Here is a 23,416-nt window from a genome sequence, read left to right as displayed (position 1 = left end):
TAGGACAAGACGCATGATACTCGAACACGCGTAATCGAATTTCGACCCTTGATCAGTATTTGAAAAATTCTAGTTCTACGCCGTTGCGTCGGAAAAATTCCTTCTCGCGAGTTGCAACTCAACGATACGCATGTTCCTCGAACGCGCGTATTCGAATTTCGAACCTTGGCTAGTATTTGAAAAAATTCTAGTTCCACGCCGTTGCATCAGAAAAATTCCTCCTCGCGAGTTGCAACTCAACGATACGTTTTATCGAATTGGATAGCTGCAAGGGAGCGTGTACCTCGGTTAGGGCGAGAAGTATATTCCTCGAACATGCGTAATCAAATTTCGACCCTTGGCCACTATTTGAAAAATTCTAGTTCTACGCCGTTGCGTCGGAAAAATTCCTCCTGGCGAGTTGCAACTGAACGATACTCGTTTCGTATCGAGTTCGATAGCTGCAGGGGGCGTGTACCTCGGTTGGGGCGAGATGCACGGTCGTCGAACACGCGTGTTGAGGAGGTGCCGGAATCGAGGCCACGGATCACACGGATACAGCGTGCGAGGTCCTCGCTGCTAGTTGCGCCAATGTCTTACGCAACCCAACACTTTTATCGGACTCGTTGACGTTAATTAATTGTAAGCCTCGGATGCGGAAGGAGCTAAGTTCGGGGAGATAAGCTCGCCACGCCTTGCGAGCGATTTAATTGCGCGTCCAGCTTGGGCCGCGCGAGCCGCGATAACCTTCGGGGTTTCAAAAGGATCCACCGAGTTCATCGAGCACGATACCGCGGATCGAAGCCGACGACTAACCGTTCCGAGCGTTATCGACGTATTCCTGCTACGAGTCTCGTGGAAAATCGTTCGCCTTCGTCCCGGCAACGCGCCGCGATTTCGGTGGGAGCCGACACCGCGACGTCACTCGCCGAGATTAAGGTCGACGCAGACTTTGGATGACGAGCAGACAAGGGCAGAACCGGTACGAGCACGCAACGCTGGAAACTAGTTCCGAAGGTCGAATATAGATTGCCGGTGATATTCTTCCGCGATTGGCAAAGTTCGTTCGTCGAGCGTACATCCCGATACTAGCTATCGAGGAACGATACTTCTCGCACCGATCGAGACGATTCTTTTGGAATTTTTTCCGGCAATTTTTGAACGACCGATACAAATGTTTTTTATACTAGATGAAAGTGTACGGTTTCAAGAATACTTTTGCCAATTTTTATGAAAAAATTTTAACGTGTATAGGAGGTACGAGCGTTCTTCTAACGCGCTGCATTGGGAATCCCCCTGATGTGTATATTTCCCGCACCGATCGAGACGATTCTTTTGGAATTTTTTCTGGCGATTTTGGAGTAATCGATACAATTGTTTTGTATATCAGTTAAAAGTATAAGGTTTGAAGAATACTTATGCCAATTTTTGTCAAAAAATTTTAACGCGTGTAGGAGGTACGAGCGTTCTTGTAACGCGCTGCACTGGGAATCCCCCTGACGCGTGGAACAATATTTCTGGGATAGATTGAGATGATTCTTTTGGAATTTTTTCCGGCGATTTTGGAACAACCGATACAAATGTTTTGTATATCAGTTAAAAGTACAAGGTTTGAAGAATACTTCTGCCAATTTTCGTGAAAAAATTTTAACCCGTTTAGGAGGTACGAGCGTTTTTGTAACGCGCTGCACTGGGAATTCCCCTCATGTGTGGAGCAATATTTCCCGGCCCGAAAGAGACGCTCTTTGGGAATTTTTTTCAATGATTTCGGAATACATAATATAAATGTTTCGTATACCAATTAAAAGTACATAGTTTGAGCAATATTCCTGCAAATTTTGTGTTATCTAGATAAAGTAGTGAAAGGTATTAAACCCTGATTAGAGAGACTTATTTACTGACAAGTTTGAGAAAAATGTGCAAGGTTTGAAGATAAGTATTGATACTGAATTTTGAACTAGGAAAATGTGTTCAATTAGATATACGGTTTAATGTTCGTTGTTCCTTACGTTAAAAATACTTAACTGTGATTAATTGAATTTACTGTACCGTCTCGACGAATTGCTAAGAGAACTAGTTTCTAATCAATGTAACTTGATCGCTATCTGGACCAAGGGAAAAATGTACTTTATGGTGAGGTTTGATATTAACTGCACTCGACCTTTTAAGTTTGTTAGATTATCTTAAGAAAATGGTCCAAGATACTGGCGAATTAAAAAGAAAAGTTATCTTTCAAGGCACACGTCGATATGGAATTTTTAACCGGGCAATCGTTTCCACGTGCACTTTGAAATTTAACATTCAACATTCCTCGTGTTGATAATTAAAATCGAGCGTTCTAAATTAATTATATTGTATCGAAAGTAATGTCTCACGATCGAAGAATTTTGAACAGAAATATAGATGACTTTTTCAAAGCAGAGTTCGTTCGCTCTTCTCGAAACGAAAACGAACAAATTTTGTAAAAAGGTAAGCGAAACTTTTCAAATCCAATCTCACGATTTTATGACATTTTTCGGTAATTTTATTCCGACGCGTACGTAAATAAGTACGCCGAGAGGATTTGACAAAAAGAGGTGGCTCCGAAAGTAGAAAGAGCGGAAGAAAGTGAGAGGTAAAAGTAAACTTTCAAGACTTCGATGTGACTGCTCTTTGAGCGTAGTTTGCAGCAAATTGCTTTTGGTGCGGAATTTTATAAAGTTCCTGAAGAGTACCGAGAAAGTTGATTATAAATTGAACGTAAAATCTCGATTGCGATCCAAACGGATGGAAATACTTTCGATAATAGATACCTATCTTAGATACCTCGAGGATAGTGAAAATATTATTCTGTAAATACCCAGGAGGAACTATCTAACGTAAACGTAGGTTCTCGGCCCGAGACTCCTCCATAAGTGTAACCACAATAATTAACTATACTGTATTCTCGCGTCACAATATAGTACATACATTTATAAGAATTTTTAAAAATACTTTTTCCATATATGTACTTCTAACACACGTTATAGAACATTGGTGAATCAAAATTAATTTTCTATGACCCAAGACTCCTCCATAACCACAATAATTAACCTTTATACTATACTCTCGCGTCACAATATAATGTATATTATTATAAAAATTTTCAAAAATACTTTTCCCACAAACGTACTTCAAACACACCTTACTAAACGTTTGTATAGCATATTTCGAATCTTCTCAAAAAAAAAATCCCAAAAATCGATTTTCTTCAACCCAAGACTCCTCCATAACCACAATAATTAACCTTTATACTATACTCTCGCGTCACAATATAGTACATACATTTATAAAAATTTTCAAAAATACTTTTCCCACAAACGTACTCTACCACACCTTACTAAACGTTTGTATAGCATATTTGGAATCATTGGCAAAAAAAAAAAAAAGAATAATTCCCAAAAATCGACTTTCTTTGGACTCCCACGCAAGTATAACCGCAACGACGTCTCCGCACTGGGTACTCCTGCAACACCGTTTATAAACGAGTCTATAAAAAAAAAACCGTTCGTGGAATCGCGTCGACAGAACGCTAGATAATTCCCCAGGTTACCCGAAGGCCAAGTTCACCGGCTGGTGGATTAACGTTGCAACACCAGGCGAGCGTGTTGCACTTGAATTTATCAGATAACAACGCCGATCCGATCGATAGAGCACGACGCCCCGACGACGAGGTTTCGCTCACCTTCTTCTTGCGCGGGTGCTGTTCCTCGAGGTAATCGGGCACTATGCCCTCGTCCAGGGTGGTGGTCGAAACCGGGGTGCTGCTCGACGACGAGCCAGAAGCGTTGTAGGGGTAGTGTTGCTGATTGTGCGAAGGATGAGCCGGTGTCGGCCATAAGGAACCCGTGGTCGATGCCCCCTCGTCGCTGAGGGGCGGACTTGGGGTGCCGCTTCGCCATGAAGCCCCGCTGCTGCTACTGCTGTTCGACGTCCCACCGACTCCTGGTGACCCGACGACCACACCACCGCTTCCTCCTCCTCGACCTCCCCAGGAACCTGTGCCAACGGTAGAGAAATTTTCGATCATCGTATGGACCATCTGGGTTCCTTTCACGCGCAGTGCGGGGATTTTCCAATCGCAGAAATATTATCGGGTTAACTTTCGTGTGGTTTCACGTGGGATACACTGGGTTGGGAATTTTCGAATTGTAGGAAGATTGTGTTAACTTTTGAATGCGTGTGGTTTCACGTACAGTTTACAGAGTAGGGAATTTTCGAATTGTAGAAATATTATGTTAACTTTCGAACGCGTGTGGTTTCACGTGCAGTACACAGGGTAAGGAATTCTAGAATTGTAGAAATATTATGTTAACTTTCGAACGCGTGTGGTTTCATGTATAGTACACAAGGTAGGGAATTTTCGAATTGTAGAAATATTATGTTAACTTTCGAACGCGTGTGGTTTCACGTGCAGTACACAGGGTAAGGAATTCTAGAATTGTAGAAATATTATGTTAACTTTCGAACGCGTGTGGTTTCACGTGCAGTACACAGGGTAAGGAATTCTAGAATTGTAGAAATATTATGTTAACTTTCGAACGCGTGTGGTTTCACGTGCAGTACACAGGGTAAGGAATTCTAGAATTGTAGAAATATTATGTTAACTTTCGAACGCGTGTGGTTTCACGTGCAGTACACAAGGTAAGGAATTCTAGAATTGTAGAAATATTATGTTAACTTTCGAACGCGTGTGGTTTCACGTGCAGTACACAGGGTAAGGGATTCTAGAATTGTAGAAATATTATGTTAACTTTCGAACGCGTGTGGTTTCACGTGCAGTACACAGGGTAAGGAATTCTAGAATTGTAGAAATATTATGTTAACTTTCGAACGCGTGTGGTTTCATGTATAGTACACAAGGTAGGGAATTTTCGAATTGTAGAAATATTATGTTAACTTTCGAACGCGTGTGGTTTCACGTGCAGTACACAGGGTAAGGAATTCTAGAATTGTAGAAATATTATGTTAACTTTCGAACGCGTGTGGTTTCACGTGCAGTACACAGGGTAAGGAATTCTAGAATTGTAGAAATATTATGTTAACTTTCGAACGCGTGTGGTTTCACGTGCAGTACACAGGGTAAGGAATTCTAGAATTGTAGAAATATTATGTTAACTTTCGAACGCGTGTGGTTTCACGTGCAGTACACAGGGTAAGGAATTCTAGAATTGTAGAAATATTATGTTAACTTTGGAACGCGTGTGGTTTCACGCGCAATACACTGGGTCGGGAATTCTCGAATCGTAGATTTCACGTGCAATACACTGGGTCGGGAACTTTCGAATCGTAGGTTTCACGTGTAATACACTGGGTAGGGAATTTTCGAATCGTAGAAATGTAATTTTGTTAACTTTCGAACGCGTGTGGTTTCACGTACAGTTCACAGAGTGGGGAATTCTCGAATTGTAGAAATATTATGTTAACTTTTGAACCCGTGTGGTTTCACATACAGTAGGGTAAGGAATTTACGAACGGTAGAAGCATTATGTTAACTTTCGAACGTGTGTAGTTTCACGCACAATACAGTGGGTCGGGAATTCTCGAATCTTAGGTTTCACGTGCAATACACTGGGTCGGGAACTTTCGAATCGTTGGTCTCACGTGCAATACACTGGGTCGGGAACTCTCGAATCGTAGGTTTCACGTGTAATACACTGAGCAGGGAATTTTCGAATCGTAGAAATATAATTGCGTTAACTTTCAAACTCATGGAACTCAGAGAACTCTACCAGCTAAGAACCAGGGGCACATTATTATTAACTACACAACAATCGTATAAACAATTCAATGTTTATACAGCGATCCAAAACAGTTCTCTCAAATACTTTAGAATATTCCTTTTATTCAATCATTCTTCCTATACATTAAAAATGTACCAACTTCCAACACATTCGAAAGTTAACACAACATTCCTATAACTCTCCCATATACCTTTTTATATACCATTACAAAACTAATTTTTCTCTCAAGTATGAACTCGTTCTAACGACCGTTCTGTTCAATTTTCCATACATTCGTCGTCAAACTCGAGCAACCTCGCCCCCTTGAAAATTCAGTAGGCGTTTATAACGAGCGATCGTATTTCCATCGTGTGCATCGTGTAATGCATTCTGGCCAGCCCGAAGACTTGCACTCGTGAACGTGAAAGAACAACTGGGCCCGTAGGAATAAAATTAGGATCAATTGCCGCGTTCCTGGTATTGGTAAGTATTCGCCGCATGATACTGACCGTAATTGTGCTGGCAGTGAAGTGGCAGGGGATTGTGAGGACTGTGTGGCGAGCACGAGAGCGACATGAGGACCAGCGCAGCGGTGCATTCGTCCATGCAGTCGCCGCGCTCGTTGGTACGGCAACCCTCGCGACCGCATCCATGGGGTATTCGGTCGTTCCAACCGCTGTACAACCGTTCGGAGTCGTTGCTTGAGCTGGGTCGCCGCTTCCTGGATCTGAAACCGTCATAATCGATATTCGTGATCGTCCTCGGTTAACGTAAATTACAATTCCGTAATCCGCGGAGAATCACCGAAACCGATTCCGTCCAGGGACTAGAAACCGTAATTATTTCGGTGCACAGGGGACAGATCATTTTCCATCGAATGGGAATAGACGAAAAATTCGCAAAATCGAGGGTAAGGCACGTAGCGAAATCGTCGATGGGAAAAAGTGTACTTTTATTTTTATTTTTATTTTAGCAACTATGTTAGGACTTGCACTGTTTTTCAAAAGTTAGTCATAATTTTCCATCGAATGGAAATAGAAGAAAAATTCGCAAAATCGAGGGAAAGGCACGTAGTGAAATCGTCGATGGAAAAAAGTGTACTTTTATTTTTATTTTTATTTTAGCAACTATGTTAGGACTTGCACTTTTTTTCAAAAGTTAGTCATAATTTTCCATCGAATGGAAATAGAAGAAAAATTCGCAAAATCGAGGGTAAGGCACGTAGCGAAATCGTCGATGGGAAAAAGTGTACTTTTATTTTTATTTTAGCAATTCTATTGGGACGTTACGTTTAGTGACTCTGTCGAAACACTTTTTGTTCAATAGTTACCTCGCTGGAGATTACGATTACGTAATCCACGGGGTAGAAACCATAATTATTTGGGTGCATAGAAAGTAGATAATTTTCCATCGAATAGGAATAGAAGAAAAATTTGCAACATCGAGGGAAAGACACGTAGCGAAACTGTCGATGGGAAAAAATGTACTTTTATTTTTATTTTTATTTTAGCAATTCTGTTGGGACTTGCACTTTTTTTCAAAAGTTACTCGTAATTTTCCATTGAATGGAAATAGAAGAAAAATTTGCAAAATCGAGGGAAAGGCACGTAACGAAATCGTCGATGGAAAAAATGTACTTTTATTTTTATTTTTATTTTAGCAACTCTGTTGGGACTTGCACTTTTTCTTCAAAAGTTACTCGTTGGAGATTACCATTACGTAATCCCTGGAGATAGAAACTATAATTATTTTAGTGCATATGATAAAAACGAGCAGATAATTTTCCATCTAATAGAAATAGAACAAAAATTTGCAAAATCGAGAGAAAGACACGTAGCGAAATCGTCGATGGAAAAAAATGTACTTTTATTTTTATTTTAGTAATTTTATTGGAATGTTATGTTTAGTAACTTTGTCGAAAGACTTTTTCTTGAAAAGGTACTCGTTAATGGAGTACTTCCGTGGAAAAGAACTTTTATTAATACCCTCTCATCGGAACTTGCAATGTGGGAACTTTTATTATGTAAGTTGTGTTTCAACCGTGACAGACGGAACCTATTGAAAAAGTTACCGTGTCTCTTCCGATCCCTGGTTAATACTAATGGTTTATTGGTTTTCATACACTCCGCACGATCTTCGTGTAACTTCTTATACCGCGTACTGTACGTAACAATTTCTTTTTCTCCATCGAATCTCCATATCTCCGTAACATCGTTCGTTTTCCGCCATTTTGTGTATCGCGAACGATCGGTGCAAAAATATATTCACTTGTGTATTAATTACAGCGTGATCAAACATTGTGCGAATTAAATAATGAACTCTCGATTAGTTTTTATCATAACGAACGACCAATTGTTTATTACAATTTCGAATCTCCATATCTCCGTAACATCGTTCGTTTTCCGCCATATTGTGTACTCCGAACGATCTTTGCAAAAATATATTTACTTGTACATTAATTACAGCGTAATCAAACCTTGCGCGAATTAAATAACTCTCGATTAGTTTTTATCATAACGAACAGCCAATTGTAATAAACAATTTCGAATCTCCATATCTCCGTAACATCGTTCGTTTTCCGCCATATTGTGTATCGCGAACGATCGGTGCAAAAATATATTTACTTGTACATTAATTAAAGCGTCATCAAACATTGTGCGAAATAAATAACTAACTCTCGAGTAATTTTTCTTCTAAAAAAACTCTCGATTAGTTTCTATCGTAATAAACAGCTTCCAGCGTAGTTGAATATTATTTAATTCCGATTCTCGAAATTTTCGGTGTCACTTTACTCGTGGACGTTGCCAGAGGGCGCCACCGAGACAAAATGGCCGACCGCTCAACACTCGAGCCCTTTTCCAACGCACCGGTCCCATAAACATGGACGATCGCTGCGTTCGACGCTAGTGAACATCGCCACGATGTACTCCGCGTGTTTAATAAACATACGTGACCAGTTATACACTGTCTTCGCGGATTAACCACGAGTAGGGACCGACAACACCTATTTCCAACAGTGTTGCACGTACGGGCGCACGAACGATCAATTCGATGACGAAGAAGGAATAACAGAGATTAAACCGGTCACGTAACACCATTCGCTGCAACGTAACAACGTAAACGTAACGCAACGAGATTAATAGACGAATGAACGGTTTCGCAAGAGGAAGCGTTTTTAACCCTACCGAGTTTCTACGTGTTCTTTTCCAGCCCTTGTTATTGCGTATTTTTTTCACAATTAAAGTTATTACGATAATAAACACGAACGGGCGATCCAGTATTCCATCGTGTTATAAAATTATCGAGTATTGAGGAAAGTCATTTTGTTTTTTTAAGTGACATACGATTTTTCCAGAATGTATAAACATTTTATTAAATTATATATTCTCCATTTTGGAAAAGGAAATTACTTTTCGGACAACCTAATAGAAACCCAGATTCTATTTTGAATATTTTGACAGCACTGCCCTTAGTATTGGGGCATTTGGGCATTTGGTGCTCGAGAAGCCTCTATTGTTATTAACTTTCATATTTTATAAGAAATGGACGATCCAGTATTCCAACGTGTTATAAAATTATCGAGTATTGAGGAAAGTCATTCTCTTCTTTTTAGTGAAAATGAAACGATTTTTTCAGAGTGTATAAACATTTTATTAAATTATATATTCTCCATTTTAGAAAACGAAATTACTTCTCGAATAACCTAATAGAAATTCAGGTCCTATTTGAAACATTTTTACAACACTGTCCTTAGTAACGAGGCATTTGGGCATTTCGTGCTCGAGAAGCCTCTATTATTTTTAATTTTTACATTTTATAAAAAACAGACGATCCAGTATTCCATCGTGTTATAAAATTAGAAACCCAGGTCCTATTTGAAACATTTTTACAACACTGTCCTTAGTAACGAGGCATTTGGGCATTTCGTGCTCGAGAAGCCTCCATTATTATCAACTTTCACATTTTACAAGAAATAAACGAACGTAATTGTACCAACGGAGTTTACGCGGTAATATACTTTGAAAATTGCATTATCTTTGTAACGAATTCGAGTTAAAAACGCAAACTGTAACTTCCTGAAAAATATAACGTTTCAAAGTACACCGCGTACCTTGGGTACTTGCACATTTGCTAAAAAACAAACGAATGTAATTGTACCGCCCGAGGTATCGAATTTTTGTCGTAGCCACTTTCGTAACTATATTATTCCCGTAGTTTATTCAAGATGGAAACTCTGTCGCTGGTAACGCATCGTAAATTGTAGTTTTCCCGGAAAGTATTTGTTTTCAAACTTGCGCACTTGCACATTTTATAGAAAAAAAAAGAAGAAAAAAAAAACAAACGTAATTGTACCACCCGTAGGCATCCAATTTTTGTTTAACCTACTTTCAGTACCGCTCCTGTGGTAAATTTCAAATACAAACTGCATCGATACGCGAGACGTGTACTTACTTTCGTGGGAAATATTTGAACAATACGTCGTAAACGTCGATGTTCGAAAAATATTTAATTACAACCCGGTATGGTAAAATCTCAATCGACAGCATTACATTTTCGCTTCGAGGTCTCTCAGCGTGTAACGAACACGAAGGTTTTCAGGTTAGGAAACAAAATGGCCGATAAGTGTCCCCGATAAGAGTACTCGAACGAGAATAAAAAAACAGTTAAGAAAAAAATCCTCAGGCTTGCAGGAACAACGATCGTTGATTGTTCCGTTCGCGGTATTTCGCGTTTTCTACGATTACGTAAAATAATGTTTTTCCAGCCGATATTCACCGGTTGCAGCGCCACAGACCTCGGTCGTTGTACCGTAATGTTCTAATGGTCGACGACGCACTGTAAATTACAGTTTTCCGCGAAAAGCTGTAAAGATGCCGCGATAACACGCTGCCAGCTTCAACCTGTTCCGTAGATTGGTACCCTGGCGTGTTTCTTTTTTCAATTTTTTCTTTTTTTTCCTTTCCTCCGATCCCGCGGAGTCGTATTTTCTTTGTTCGCGACCGAACGACTGCTTAACGCATCGAGTCTCGCGTAGACGCGCATCGAAAGACCTAACGGGCCCCCTTATGCGATCGTGCAACGCGAAAACCGTTTACACTTTGATATATGGATCTGCAATTATCTCGTTCTACACCTGGTCGCCGTAGAGGAGGAATCTACGGAGAGAATCGAACGGAAAATGAAATACACAATTGCATTTATCGTCGAGGATGATTCCTGGGATACCTTATTAAGTTCTTCGTGTTTATCTCTTGGAGTAGAGATTGAAATTTTGGAAAATAATTTTCATTTGGTTTTCTATTAGTTTCTTCTGCGAATTATTCGACTATTTTCGTTTCGAGAGCGACTCGAAACAGTCGAGACGAAACACAGTCGTGTTTATCTCTTGAAGTAGAGATTGGAATTTTAGAAAATAATTTTCATTTGGTTTTCTATTAGTTTCTTCTGCGAATTATTCGACTATTTTCGTTTCGAGAGCGACTCGAAACAGTCGAGACGAAACACAGTCGTGTTTATCTCTTGGAGTAGAGATTGGAATTTTGGAAAATAATTTTCATTTGGTTTTCTATTAGTTTCTTCTGCGAATTATTCGAGTATTTTCGTTTCGAGAGCGACTCGAAACAGTCGAGACGAAACACAGTCGTGTTTATCTCTTGGAGTAGAGATTGGAATTTTGGAAAATAATTTTCATTTAGTTTTCTATTAGTTTCTTCTGCGAATTATTCGAGTATTTTCGTTTCGAGAGCGACTCGAAACAGTCGAGACGAAACACAGTCGTGTTTATCTCTTGGAGTAGAAATTGGAATTTTGGAAAATAATTTTCATTTAGTCTTCTATTAGTTTCTTCTGCGAATTATTCGATTATTTTCATTTCAAGAGCGACTCGAAACGAGATAATTGATCGTCGTTTATTTCGTGTACGAGAGAGACTGTTTAAACTAAACGAATCTTTCGTGAAAATTGATCCACTCAATTGACTCGTTTCGTTCGAATGGTTTCGAGCAAAGAAATCCGTGCAAAAGAAGAAAGAATTAAGAAAATAATTTTTATACATAATTACCCTTTTTCTCGATCCGACGATCGTAACAATTAATTAGCAAGAAGCAATATACTTGATATCGAGAGTTATGGATCGTTGGAACAAGTTGCGTCAATTTCATTACTGGCTCGTTCCGCGCGAGCTTATCGACTTTAGTAATATCCAAGCGATATTATTGATATTTGTTGCAGTTTCTTCCACTCGTACATGGGGATCAAAATTGTTGTAATAATTAATAAAATCTGCGGAGAGTGCGCGATACGGATTCGCGAACGCCCAGGAAGTACTTATCTTATACCCGGTAATGGGATCGTTTTACTTTAATAACTTATTTACTTTATTTAATTTTACCTCTTCGTTGAACAGACACGAGAACACGAATACACGATACGAAAACGAATAGAGGAACACACAAGTTTGTGTTATCGAAACTCGAGGCGTGTGATTTTTCGTAAATTTAATCAAATTGAAAATTCATCTATATTTTATTGTCAACGTACGATACGTTGCAAATTTCCAACGATATCGTTCGCGACAAGGCAAACGAAACTATGCAAGTAACGTAACCTCGCGAATGTTAAGATTCCAACTGCGTGGAAAAATTGAAACGTTTCAGCAACGAGATAATTGACAAAATCGTCACACGGTCGCTTCACGATTTACATTTAAATATTTAACGATACTCGTAGCCCGCTACGACCACCCCCACGATACACTGTCCTCGCAAGTAGATCGAATGTTCCTCGTAGGGGACATTTGACACCGAGTAATCAATAGAAACCCCGACTTTCTAGGAAATTACAGGGTAAATTTTCCACGTTATCTGCGCTGATCGTATATCAGCTACTCCCACGGAATAATCAGATCGATATCGATGTCCTGCGAAGCAACGTTCGATGATAACGCCGACGACGGTCTTCGATAACGATCTCTCGCTGTGTTTTTCAACCAATTGTTCTTCAACGAATCGAATCGACCGCGATTCTTCTTGGTCGACAACCGAGCCTGAGTAATTTATCGTGCATTAAATATTTGTTCAGGTAAAAGGGACCATCCTGAGGGTACTTAACCAAAGTATTTAATATTCTCACATGGAAAGGATACTCGATACAAATATTCAATATTTCTCATTGTTGAAAATTAATTTTAGGGCAAAAATTAATCTTGCTGTGTTTTTCAACCAATTATTCTTCTTAGTTGACGTTGACAAACGAGTCTGAGTAATTTATCATGCATTAAATATTTGTCCAGGTAAAAGGGATCATCTTGAGGGTACTTAACCAAAGTATTTAATATTCTCACTTGGAAAGGATACTAAATACAAATATTCAATATTTCTCATTGTTGAAAAGTAACTTTAGGGCAAAAATTAATCTTGCTGTGTTTTTAAACCAATTATTCTTCTTAGTTGACATTGACAACCGAGTTGATAGTGATTTATTGATCATTAAATATTTGTTCAGGTAAAAGGGACCATCTTGAGGGTACTTAAACAGAGTATTTAATATTCTCACATGGAAAGGATACTTCATACAAATATTCAATATTTCTCATTGTTGAAAAGTAATTTTAGGGCAAAAATTAATCTTGCTGTGTTTTTAAACCAATTATTCTTCTTAGTTGACATTGACAATCGAGTCTGAGTGATTTATCGAGCATTAAATATTTGTTCAGGTAAAAAGGATTATTCTGAGGGTACTTAACCAAAGTATTTAATATTCTCACATGGAAAGGATACTCGATACAAATATTCAATATTTTTCATTCTTGAAAAGTAACTTTAGGGCAAAAATTAATCTTGCTGTGTTTTTAAACCAATTATTCTTCTTAGTTGACATTGACAACCGAGTTGATAGTGATTTATTGATCATTAAATATTTGTTCAGGTAAAAGGGACCATCTTGAGGGTACTTAAACAGAGTATTTAATATTCTCACATGGAAAGGATACTTCATACAAATATTCAATATTTCTCATTGTTGAAAAGTAATTTTAGGGCAAAAATTAATCTTGCTGTGTTTTTAAACCAATTATTCTTCTTAGTTGACATTGACAATCGAGTCTGAGTGATTTATCGAGCATTAAATATTTGTTCAGGTAAAAAGGATTATTCTGAGGGTACTTAACCAAAGTATTTAATATTCTCACATGGAAAGGATACTCGATACAAATATTCAATATTTTTCATTCTTGAAAAGTAACTTTAGGGCAAAAATTAATCTTGCTGTGTTTTTAAACCAATTATTCTTCTTAGTTGACATTGACAACCGAGTTGATAGTGATTTATTGATCATTAAATATTTGTTCAGGTAAAAGGGACCATCTTGAGGGTACTTAAACAGAGTATTTAATATTCTCACATGGAAAGGATACTTCATACAAATATTCAATATTTCTCATTGTTGAAAAGTAATTTTAGGGCAAAAATTAATCTTGCTGTGTTTTTAAACCAATTATTCTTCTTAGTTGACATTGACAATCGAGTCTGAGTGATTTATCGAGCATTAAATATTTGTTCAGGTAAAAGGGACCATCTTGAGGGTACTTAAACAGAGTATTTAATATTCTCACATGGAAAGGATACTTCATACAAATATTCAATATTTCTCATTGTTGAAAAGTAATTTTAGGGCAAAAATTAATCTTGCTGTGTTTTTAAACCAATTATTCTTCTTAGTTGACATTGACAATCGAGTCTGAATAATTTATCATGCATTAAATATTTGTTCAGGTAAAAGGGACCATCCTGAGGGTACTTAAACAGACTATTTAATATTCTCTAAGCGAAAAGTAATTTTAGCTTAGAACATAAATTAATCTATAGTAAAAACTGTGATAGATTGCTCAATAAGTTTCGTCGTTCGATAAGAAACGGAGCTATTAGTCGTTTTATTTTTCTAAAGATGGTACTGTTTGTCGAACATGTGTGAAGTTTCGTGTAGATCTGTCGACTCGTTCGTATATTTACAATTGTTCAAAGTCAAAGTGTCACAGTCATGATTTTTTTACAATAGCAAAGACGACAAAACTTATCGAACAACCTAGTATATGCAATCGAACAGCCTATATGAAACATAATATCCACGAGTGTTTGTAAAAGAGCCAAATAAAATTTAAAAAATTCTCAAACTTTGGTACATTTATCTCGAATCAATCTGCATAGAAATCTCTCAAACCAAGATACACCTACCTCGTAATAAAAAACTAAAACCTTATAAAATCATTGCTAAGATTATTCGAATAATTCCAAACATAATTCCAATACTAACAACCTCGTAACGATCCACTTTGATGGATCAGTTTCGTAGCTATTTTCCTTCTAAAATTTGCAACACTTCGAGCTAGTTGTAAACCATTGGAATATAATAGGAACGTTACGTTTCTGTTCAAATTAAAAAAATTCGTTTCGCTGTCGTTGAGACCGATAGCACGGTCCCAGTTTCGATGCATTTTGAGGGAATGTCGTCCAAAGCGAGCGCGTTAAATTGGGTGCAAAATGAACGGTGACTCGGATCCTTGAGACGCTCAAACGTGCATTAAACCGAGGCTCCCACGCGTGTTGAGGCTCAAACGCACGGTGGAAAGTATGCAGGGAACGTCTCTTTGGAGACACGAGCGATCCTTTCCGAGCTCCTCGAGCATAAACACGACTGGCGACCTGACCCCTTCGGGGATGGATTATTTTCTCCGCGATTAACTAAAATTCAACCCGGTGTCGACACAGAACGCCCACCAATCTTCCATGTTGTCACGTTGGATAATTTTATAACGAAATTTTCCATTTTACAGTGATGTTATAGCATTACGACATGGAAAGTAGTTTGAAAATATACTCGAAAGACACAGTGTGCCATTTTGTAATTAACAGGGGTACAATCGTTGGTTGGTTAGAATTTTGATGAACGAATGACAAAATTGTAATTTCGAATACAGAATAAAATATCTCGCGAAGGAAGGAGCAAACTTTTTGTTTTTAGTTCTAATGGAATCGAATTTTACACGTTTTTTGACTCGAAGTGTTCACGTGACTTTGTGCAGCTCGATGAAACGAAAAAGGGTCACGTTCAAATATTCCATTGGGATTTTTGGTTATCGGTTTCCAATTTTTGGCGGTGGAATTTTGGAAAAAAAAAAAAATCTATTGCGCATTTCCGAGGCAGGAAAACGAAACGAATTCGACGAGCAACGATCCTGGCTGAGCTCCGACTCGAAGGGTCCACGTGACTTTAAATCCGAGCTGAAAAGAAAAAGGGGACAAAATACGGGTAAATACTCGTCCAGCATTTTAAGTCGCTACTTTCCAATTTTTTTACATTTCGAATGGAAGCTATTCCCCGTCTCCGGGACACGAAAAGGCAACCGGCTCAAAATAAAAATCCGAGCAGAAAATAAAAAGACAAAAAAAAATACGGTTAGATACATATTTTAAATTTTCAAGTTGATACTTTTCGATTTTTCAAGTTTCCTATTTTCCACCTTCGGGGCGCAAAACTTAACCGATTCAAAGTCATCCAAACAGAAAAAAATATATATGGTTAAATACTTATCCATCGTTTTCAGTTACTACTTTTCGATTTTTCAAATTTTCTATTCCCCATCTTTGGAGCACGAAACTTAACCGACTCAAAGAAATCTAAAAGGGAAATAAAAAGACCAGAAAATATGGTTAAATACTCGTCCATCATTTCCAGTTACTATTTTTCAATTTTTTAATTTCCTACTCCCACCTTCAGGGCACGAAACTCAACCGACTCAAAATTGTCCAAACAGAAGAAAAAAAGACCAAAAAAATACGGTTAAATACTCGTCCATCATTTCCAGTTACTATTTTTCAATTTTTTAATTTCCTACTCCCATTTTCAGGGCACGAAACTTAACCGACTCAAAGACATCTAAAAGAAAAAGAAAAATACGGTTAAATACTCGTCCCTCATTTCCAATTACTACTTTTCAATTTTCAAATTTCCTACTCCCACCTTCGGAACATGAAACTCAACCAACTTAGAATCACCCCAGCCAAAAAACAAAAAGACAAAAAAACCCACAGTTCCAATACTCGTCCAACATTTCCATTGAAATATTTTAAATGTCCTAATGTTGCTCCGGGTGCACGTAAACGCGACAAATTCGAGGATCAGCGCCGCTGTCCTAGGGAAGGCGTAGCTCGCCGGTTCCCGTGTACTTTCTACGAGCATGGGCGCAGGTTTCACCTTCGCGAGGCTCTTTCTCCGGGGGGCCTTCCTCGGCGACTTTCATGCACGGCGTGGCTTTTCAGACGGAACGCGGACCGGGACCGGGCACGGGCACGGAGGAACGGAGACGCGGAACAGAACGCACCGGTCCGTCGACGAGCGCGCACACGAAGGACAAGCAGCGCTACGTACGCGATATATTCTCCCGTTGAGTGAGAGCGCCGGACAGAGACGGAGTGAGAAACAAACCGAGAGAGAGAGCGAGAGAGAGAGAGAGAGAGAAGGGTAGAGGGGAGAAACACGACGCGAAACGACGTAGTCAAGGCCGCCGCTTAGCCGTTCCGCTCGGACCGGTACATCGAGAGTCGAAAGTGAAACGTCGCGTTAGCCGGCACAAGGAATGACGCACGAACTAGACGGTATTTCGAAAGTAACACCTTCTGGGTACACACGCTTCGCCGTCCCGTTTTCGTGCCGCTTACGCGCGCGCCCGAGCTAACGGGCCGAAGGCTGCGCATGAAAGTCGAGACCAGAACAGAGAACGATCGGTCGATAATTACCGTCGAATCGCAACCGCCAGGGACGGCCAGGTGGGCAGGTTGTTCACCGTGCGAGGGTGGGCCAATCGACGGACCGACCATCGATCGAAAGATTACATTTCTTTTATTTTTCTTTTCTTTTTTTTTTTTTTTTTAACACCTGTTTCCTGCATTCTGGGATATCGCCTGAGAAATATCTGCGAAAATTTCAACTCAAAATAAACAAGAGGGCGTGGGATACACTTGGAACAATTTTCAACTACCCCCAATTACCAGTCGAGGATTCTGTATTGATTGTTCTATCAACGTAGAATAATTTCCAGAAAGCGAAAATTGGATTCTAGGTTCAGAAGGTGGTTCGAAAATCGATTATTTGAAAATTCTCGAAATTGTTCCGTTGGTATTCTCACCGATAGTAATAATACACAAGAGGTGGATAAACGCAATTGTGATTTCTTTCCAGTCATTTTCTAGGGTATCTTACGCGCGCAAGGGCAGACCTGGCAACAGGTAAGCAGTGGGTAATCCTCGCGGAGAGCGTGGACGGTTCCGTGTGGAAACGTGGACGATGGCACCTGGAGGGAGGGTAACGAGTGGCGATCGAGGAGGCCCGGTGAGTACCGTTAAACTCGCCTCGAGCCGGAACCGGAGGATTCGTTCCGTGATAATCGCTGGAACACGTTAATTGCGTGCGAACATCGCCGACGATCTTGATAAGGTGCTTCGCAGGGGTTCGATGGGGCGAATAAGTGGTTCGTTCGCGACAATTCGAGGTCGATGGACACTCGTGACGTTGACGAACACCAGACCCATTCACCACGAGTTTTCCAGCCATTGGTTACCGCACGTGGGTCACTGCGATTGGTAAACGTCCTCAAGAGCGAAAGAAAGTTCACCGCTGAGCAAACGGGACAGTGTCGAGGGAATGTTGCTCACTGTAGAAGACTGAACGAAAACTCTGACCCGAATCGAGCGACGATTCCTTCCAGGATTGTTCCTATCCTCCATTCGGACCACCTGTTCCCTTCGAGATAAATAAAACCAGCGAAGAGAACGGTGAAACGTTGCGCAAGGTCCTCCCGAGACCTTCCCTTCCTTTTCAGCGCAATGATGTACTAACCAAGTCAAGTGCAATTGCACTTCTTTTCCTTTCGTGGAATTTCTTTCTTGGGTAGAGTCTTACGTATGTCTATCTAAGACATGGTACATTTGGTAGCGTTATTGATAAGTCTTTAAACGTGTCCAATACGTGATCCAGTTGGTAGCCTTATTGATAAAGTTTTTAATCTGCCTAGGGAACGATCTATTGGGTAGTTTCGTTTATAAGGCTTGTTTAGGTCTACTAAGACTTAACTGATATCTAGTAAAGTTTGTTTGGATCTGCTAAGGTTTACCTAGGGTTACCAAGGCCTATTTAGGTCTTCTGAGACTTATCTAATATCTAGTAAAGTCTACTTGGATCTGCTAAGGTCTACCTGCTTTCTCTCTTCTTTCGCGTAGATTTTAACGTAAAAACTCTCCACATCGTTGATACGCATATGGGTTAACACATATTACTTTTACCTGTTGCCAGGTCTGCCCTTGCTTAGGGTAAGATACCCTAGAAAGTGGCTGGAAAGAAGTCACAATTGCGTTTATCCACCTCGTGTGTATTATCGTACCGCTATCGGTGAGAATACTAACGGAACAATTTCGAGAATTCTCAAACGATCGATTTTTGAACCACCTTCTGAACCTAGAATCCAATTTTCACTTTCTCGAAATTATTCTACGTTAATTGAACAATCCATATGGAATTCTCGACTGGTCTGTGTAACCTGTACCGATTGCCTAACTTTGCGAATGGAATTTAAACAACAAGGTCGAAAGAAAAACTGGCTGGTTACTCTCGCTGTGGAAAGTCGAGGTGAAACAAGGATAAGCGTATGCGAGGTTACTGTACTGAACCTGTCGTTCAACGGTGTAATAAAATCTGTCGTACTCTGGATTTGACCAAAGAACGGATTGAAACGAGCGCGGTGGTTAGAGGGAGCGAACCGGAAGTGTTCTACGGGCGATTTCAGCCGCGAAACAAATGCCTCGAAGCGTGAACTCTTGTCGCGAGAAACTATAAAGTTTTTCGGTACGATTGCTAGCGAAAGAAAGCGCGACAAGTTTGTACACGCCTGTCGCTGCACCTTTTCGTGCGATAAATCATCGCAACTGTGGTCTATGTAAGATATGGTTCATTTGGTAGCGTTATTGATAAGTCTTTGAACGTGTACAATACGTGATCCAGTTGGTAGCCTTATTGATAAATTTTGTAACCTGCCCAGGGAATGATCTGTTGGGTAGTTTCGTTTATAAGGCCTATTTAGATTTACTAAGACTTAACTGATATCTACTGAAGTCTACTTGGATCTGCTAAGGTTTACTTAGGGCTACCAAGGCCTATTTAGGTTTACTAAGACTTAACTGATATCTACTAAAGTCTACTTGGATCTGCTAAGGTCTACCTAGAGCTACTAAAGCTTATCTAATGTCTACTTAGGTCCACTTAGGTCTGCTAAGGCCTACTTAGGAGTACTAAAGCTTATCTAATATCTACTTAGGTCTACTTAGGTCTGCTAAGGCCTACTTAGAACTACCAAAGTTTACCTTATATCTACTAAAGTCTACTTAGATCTGCTAAAGCTTACCTAGGGCTACCAAAGCTTACTCAGGGCTACCAAAGCTTACCTAGGGCTACCAAAGATTACCTAGAGCTACCAAAGCTTACCTAGGGCTACCAAAGCTTACCTGGAGCTACCAAAGCTTACCTAGGGCTACCAAAACTTACCTAGGGCTACCAAAGCCTACCTAGGGCTACTAAAGCCTACCTAGAGCTATCAAAGTCTACCTAGAGCTACCAAAGCTTACCTAGGACTACCAAAGTTTATCTAGGGTTACCAAAGCCTATCTAGGGCTACCAAGGCGAACCTAAGGCTACAATTGCCTACCTACATCTACCAAGGCTTACCCAAGACTACCAAGGCCTATCTAGATTTACAAAAGTTCCCTAAGATCTACCTAGATCTACTAAAATCTACCACAAACTACTAAAGAAGTCCAGCAAAGCTTCCCTAGCAAAATCGGAACACCCATCGTTGCACCTATTCCCCTAGGCAAATCGTCGCGTTTGCGATCCCTTTGGCACAATGTCCGTTTGGTATCCTTATCGACAACTCGTCCACCCTGGCTAAAACAAAACTCACGTGTTCGAAAGCTAACCGCAACCTCGACGAAAGCTCGAGCAAACAATCCAGCTCCGTTAAGCACACAATTCACACTCATCCGAGAACCCGAGTCCGCGAAAGCGCCAAACAAACGGTAGCCGGCTCGTTTGGAGGTTTCGCGCGTTAGAAACCGCTTGTCCTCGCGGCTGTCGCTTTAATTAAAGAGACGTAGCGAGCCGGGTCGACTAGCTCGCAAAGACGCTCGACAAAAACGAAAGAGAAAGTAAATTGCCCCGATACAGTGCTTGCTGCCTGCTCCCCGGATGCTTGCTCGCTGCCTTGTACTTGGACCGATCGACCCAGTCGACCGCAGTCGGGAGATAATCTCTCGACGTCTCTGTCACGCCGGGCGTCTTCTTTTTCCGCTAATTACACGGAAAGGGGAGAGGGGTGGACCCGGCCGAGGGGAGGAGCTATGCAAGAAAAATTGGAGCGTGGGAAAGGGAGTGACGATCGATCGACCTTCCTTCGATTCGACTGCTCTCGTTCGTCGTTTGTGCCGGCTCTGCTCCTCGTAGGCGATTCGCCCTATCGGGAATCCTGTACGCACACCCACTCCTAGAGAACTCCCATAAAACGGAAACTGACCTCTCCAAACACTAAAACTATACACGAGTGAAATATATTTCTTCACTTCGGGCCTGAGGCCCAATTTGAAACATTCACGATACCCCAAACACGTTTAACTGTGGCTAACCTATCGTGCAGTTGCTATTAGGTTGTTCGGAAAGTCATTTCGTTTTTCTTGGTGGAAATGAAACACGATAAATATTTTATTGAATTATATATTCTCCGTTTTGGAAAACGAAATTACTTTCCGAACAATCCAATGTATCGTCTTCGATAGAATTTTACACCACGATTGATTCTGGAAGAACCGTTGAGACGGTAGTCTAAACGCGGTCGACGAAATTGAACTCTCTGGGCCCGTAGGACCCAAAAGGAAAATTTCTCAAGATGCGCGAGGAAATTCCCCTCCTGCGAGTGAATCTAATTCTCTGGGCCCGTAGGACTCAAAAGGAAAATTTGCTCAAGAAATCTCCTCGCCCCTCCTGGGAGTAGATCGAACTCTCTGGGCCCGTAGGACCCAAAAGGAAAATTTTCTCAAGAAATCCCCCTCTCCTTTTGCGAGTGGATCGAACTCTGTGGGCCTGTAGGACCCGAAAGGAAAATTTTCTCAAGAAATCTCCCTCCTGTGAGTGGATCTAATTCTCAGGGCCCGTAGGACCCAAAAAGAAAATTTTCTTAAGATGCGCGAAGAAATCTCCCCACTCCTGCGAGTCGATCGAACTCTCTGGGCCGGTAGGACCCGTACAGAAAATTTTTTCAAGATGCGCGAAGAAATCCCCCTCCTGGATCGAACTCTCAGGGCCCGTAGGACCCGAAAGGAAAATTTTCTCAAGATGCGCGAAGAAATCCCCCTCCTGGATTGAACTCTCAGGGCCCGTAGAACCCAAACGGAAAATATTCTCAAGAAATCCCCCCCTTCCAAGAATGAATCACTACGTTTGGTTCTACCGAGTACAAGCTACGACCGAGTACAGCCAGACTACCCGTCACGATCATTACTTCATCCGTGCGTGAGTTTTTCCGGGCCCAAATTACCGCAAACGATCTCCCGACGTTTAAATTCGCCGCGGTGGTAGCCAGCCGTCGAGTTCTCGCTGCGTTTCCCTACGTTCGTCCGTCTCTGTTTCTCCGTCTGTTGCAACGACTGGCAGAAAATGCGAATAAGCGTCCGCGCATTAACGGGCGGCGTTATCGTCACGCGGTGACGTAACGTTACGCAACGTCGCGCGTTCCGTACGAAGGACAAGGCCTGGTGCCGCGAGCGAGCTCGAGCTCGAGCTCGAGCGAGCGAGCGAGCGTGTGCACGCGGCGAAATGACGAATCGATGAACCGGGAGGATCGTAAAGGGGTCTTCTCGATGAACGTGCTACTTAAATCGCAACGACGTGTTGCTAATTAGGTCCGACCGCGTATAAAAGGAGGAACGAACGACCATCCCGTCTAGACGTTTCGTATTAGCCGTGTTGTAAACCCGGTCGCGTTGGACCAAGGTCGAACTATCCGCCATTTTCGTTGCTCGCGGAACAGACTCCGGTGAGAATAATCGGGAGATCACCTGGCCGATACGCACGTTGCGGTAACCTTCTCTATCGCGTTACGTAATCGAGAATCCAATTAAACCGATCCCCGACGAAGTTTAGGGATTTGTCTGCTTCGTCTTCTTCCGATGGAGATCCGAGAAGGTTACGTACGCATAACGTAAGAAGAAGTCATTTCTCAATTTCTTGCCTCTGCGAAGTCAAGTACAATTTATGCAACCGAGATCCTCTGTTATGTCATTGGGAATCCGATGACAACAATCCCTGGTAAAGTCGAGGGATCCGTTCGCGATAACTTCTAACGGTTCCGAAGGTATACGTAAGCGGAAGTAATAATTTCTATTCTGTTGCGAGGCCGAGTGACTATTTATGCAACGGAGACCCACTGTTGCATCGTCGCGACAATCTCTGGCGAAGTTGAAGGATTTTCGCGTACGATGTTACGTTAACGAACGAATAATTTCCATTATTTGAGAGTTAAAACTCGTGAGAGAGTTAGCCAACGATCTCTGCCTTGTATCCGAAAATCGGTAGGGATCGATTCGACGGCCATGTTTTCCTTC

General features: G+C 40.9%; 1 protein-coding gene across 6 annotated transcripts in view; it reads right to left on the bottom strand.

Annotated features, from left to right (window-relative positions):
* Glut4ef (Glucose transporter 4 enhancer factor) overlaps positions 1-23,416 on the bottom strand; it is a 171,201-nt gene that overhangs the window by 52,777 nt on the left and 95,008 nt on the right. For all 6 annotated transcript variants that reach the window (XM_076304330.1, XM_076304335.1, XM_076304332.1 and 3 more), the window contains 2 exons: positions 6,230-6,447; positions 3,683-3,996 (listed from right to left, as the gene is read on the bottom strand). In XM_076304330.1, the coding sequence (XP_076160445.1) occupies positions 3,683-3,996; positions 6,230-6,447 (532 nt within the window). The remainder of the gene's footprint in view (positions 1-3,682; positions 3,997-6,229; positions 6,448-23,416) is intronic.

This window comes from Ptiloglossa arizonensis, chromosome 2 (assembly GCF_051014685.1).
Source record: "Ptiloglossa arizonensis isolate GNS036 chromosome 2, iyPtiAriz1_principal, whole genome shotgun sequence".
Lineage (NCBI taxonomy): Eukaryota > Metazoa > Arthropoda > Insecta > Hymenoptera > Colletidae > Ptiloglossa > Ptiloglossa arizonensis.
This window is presented reverse-complemented; position numbering and strand designations above follow the sequence as displayed.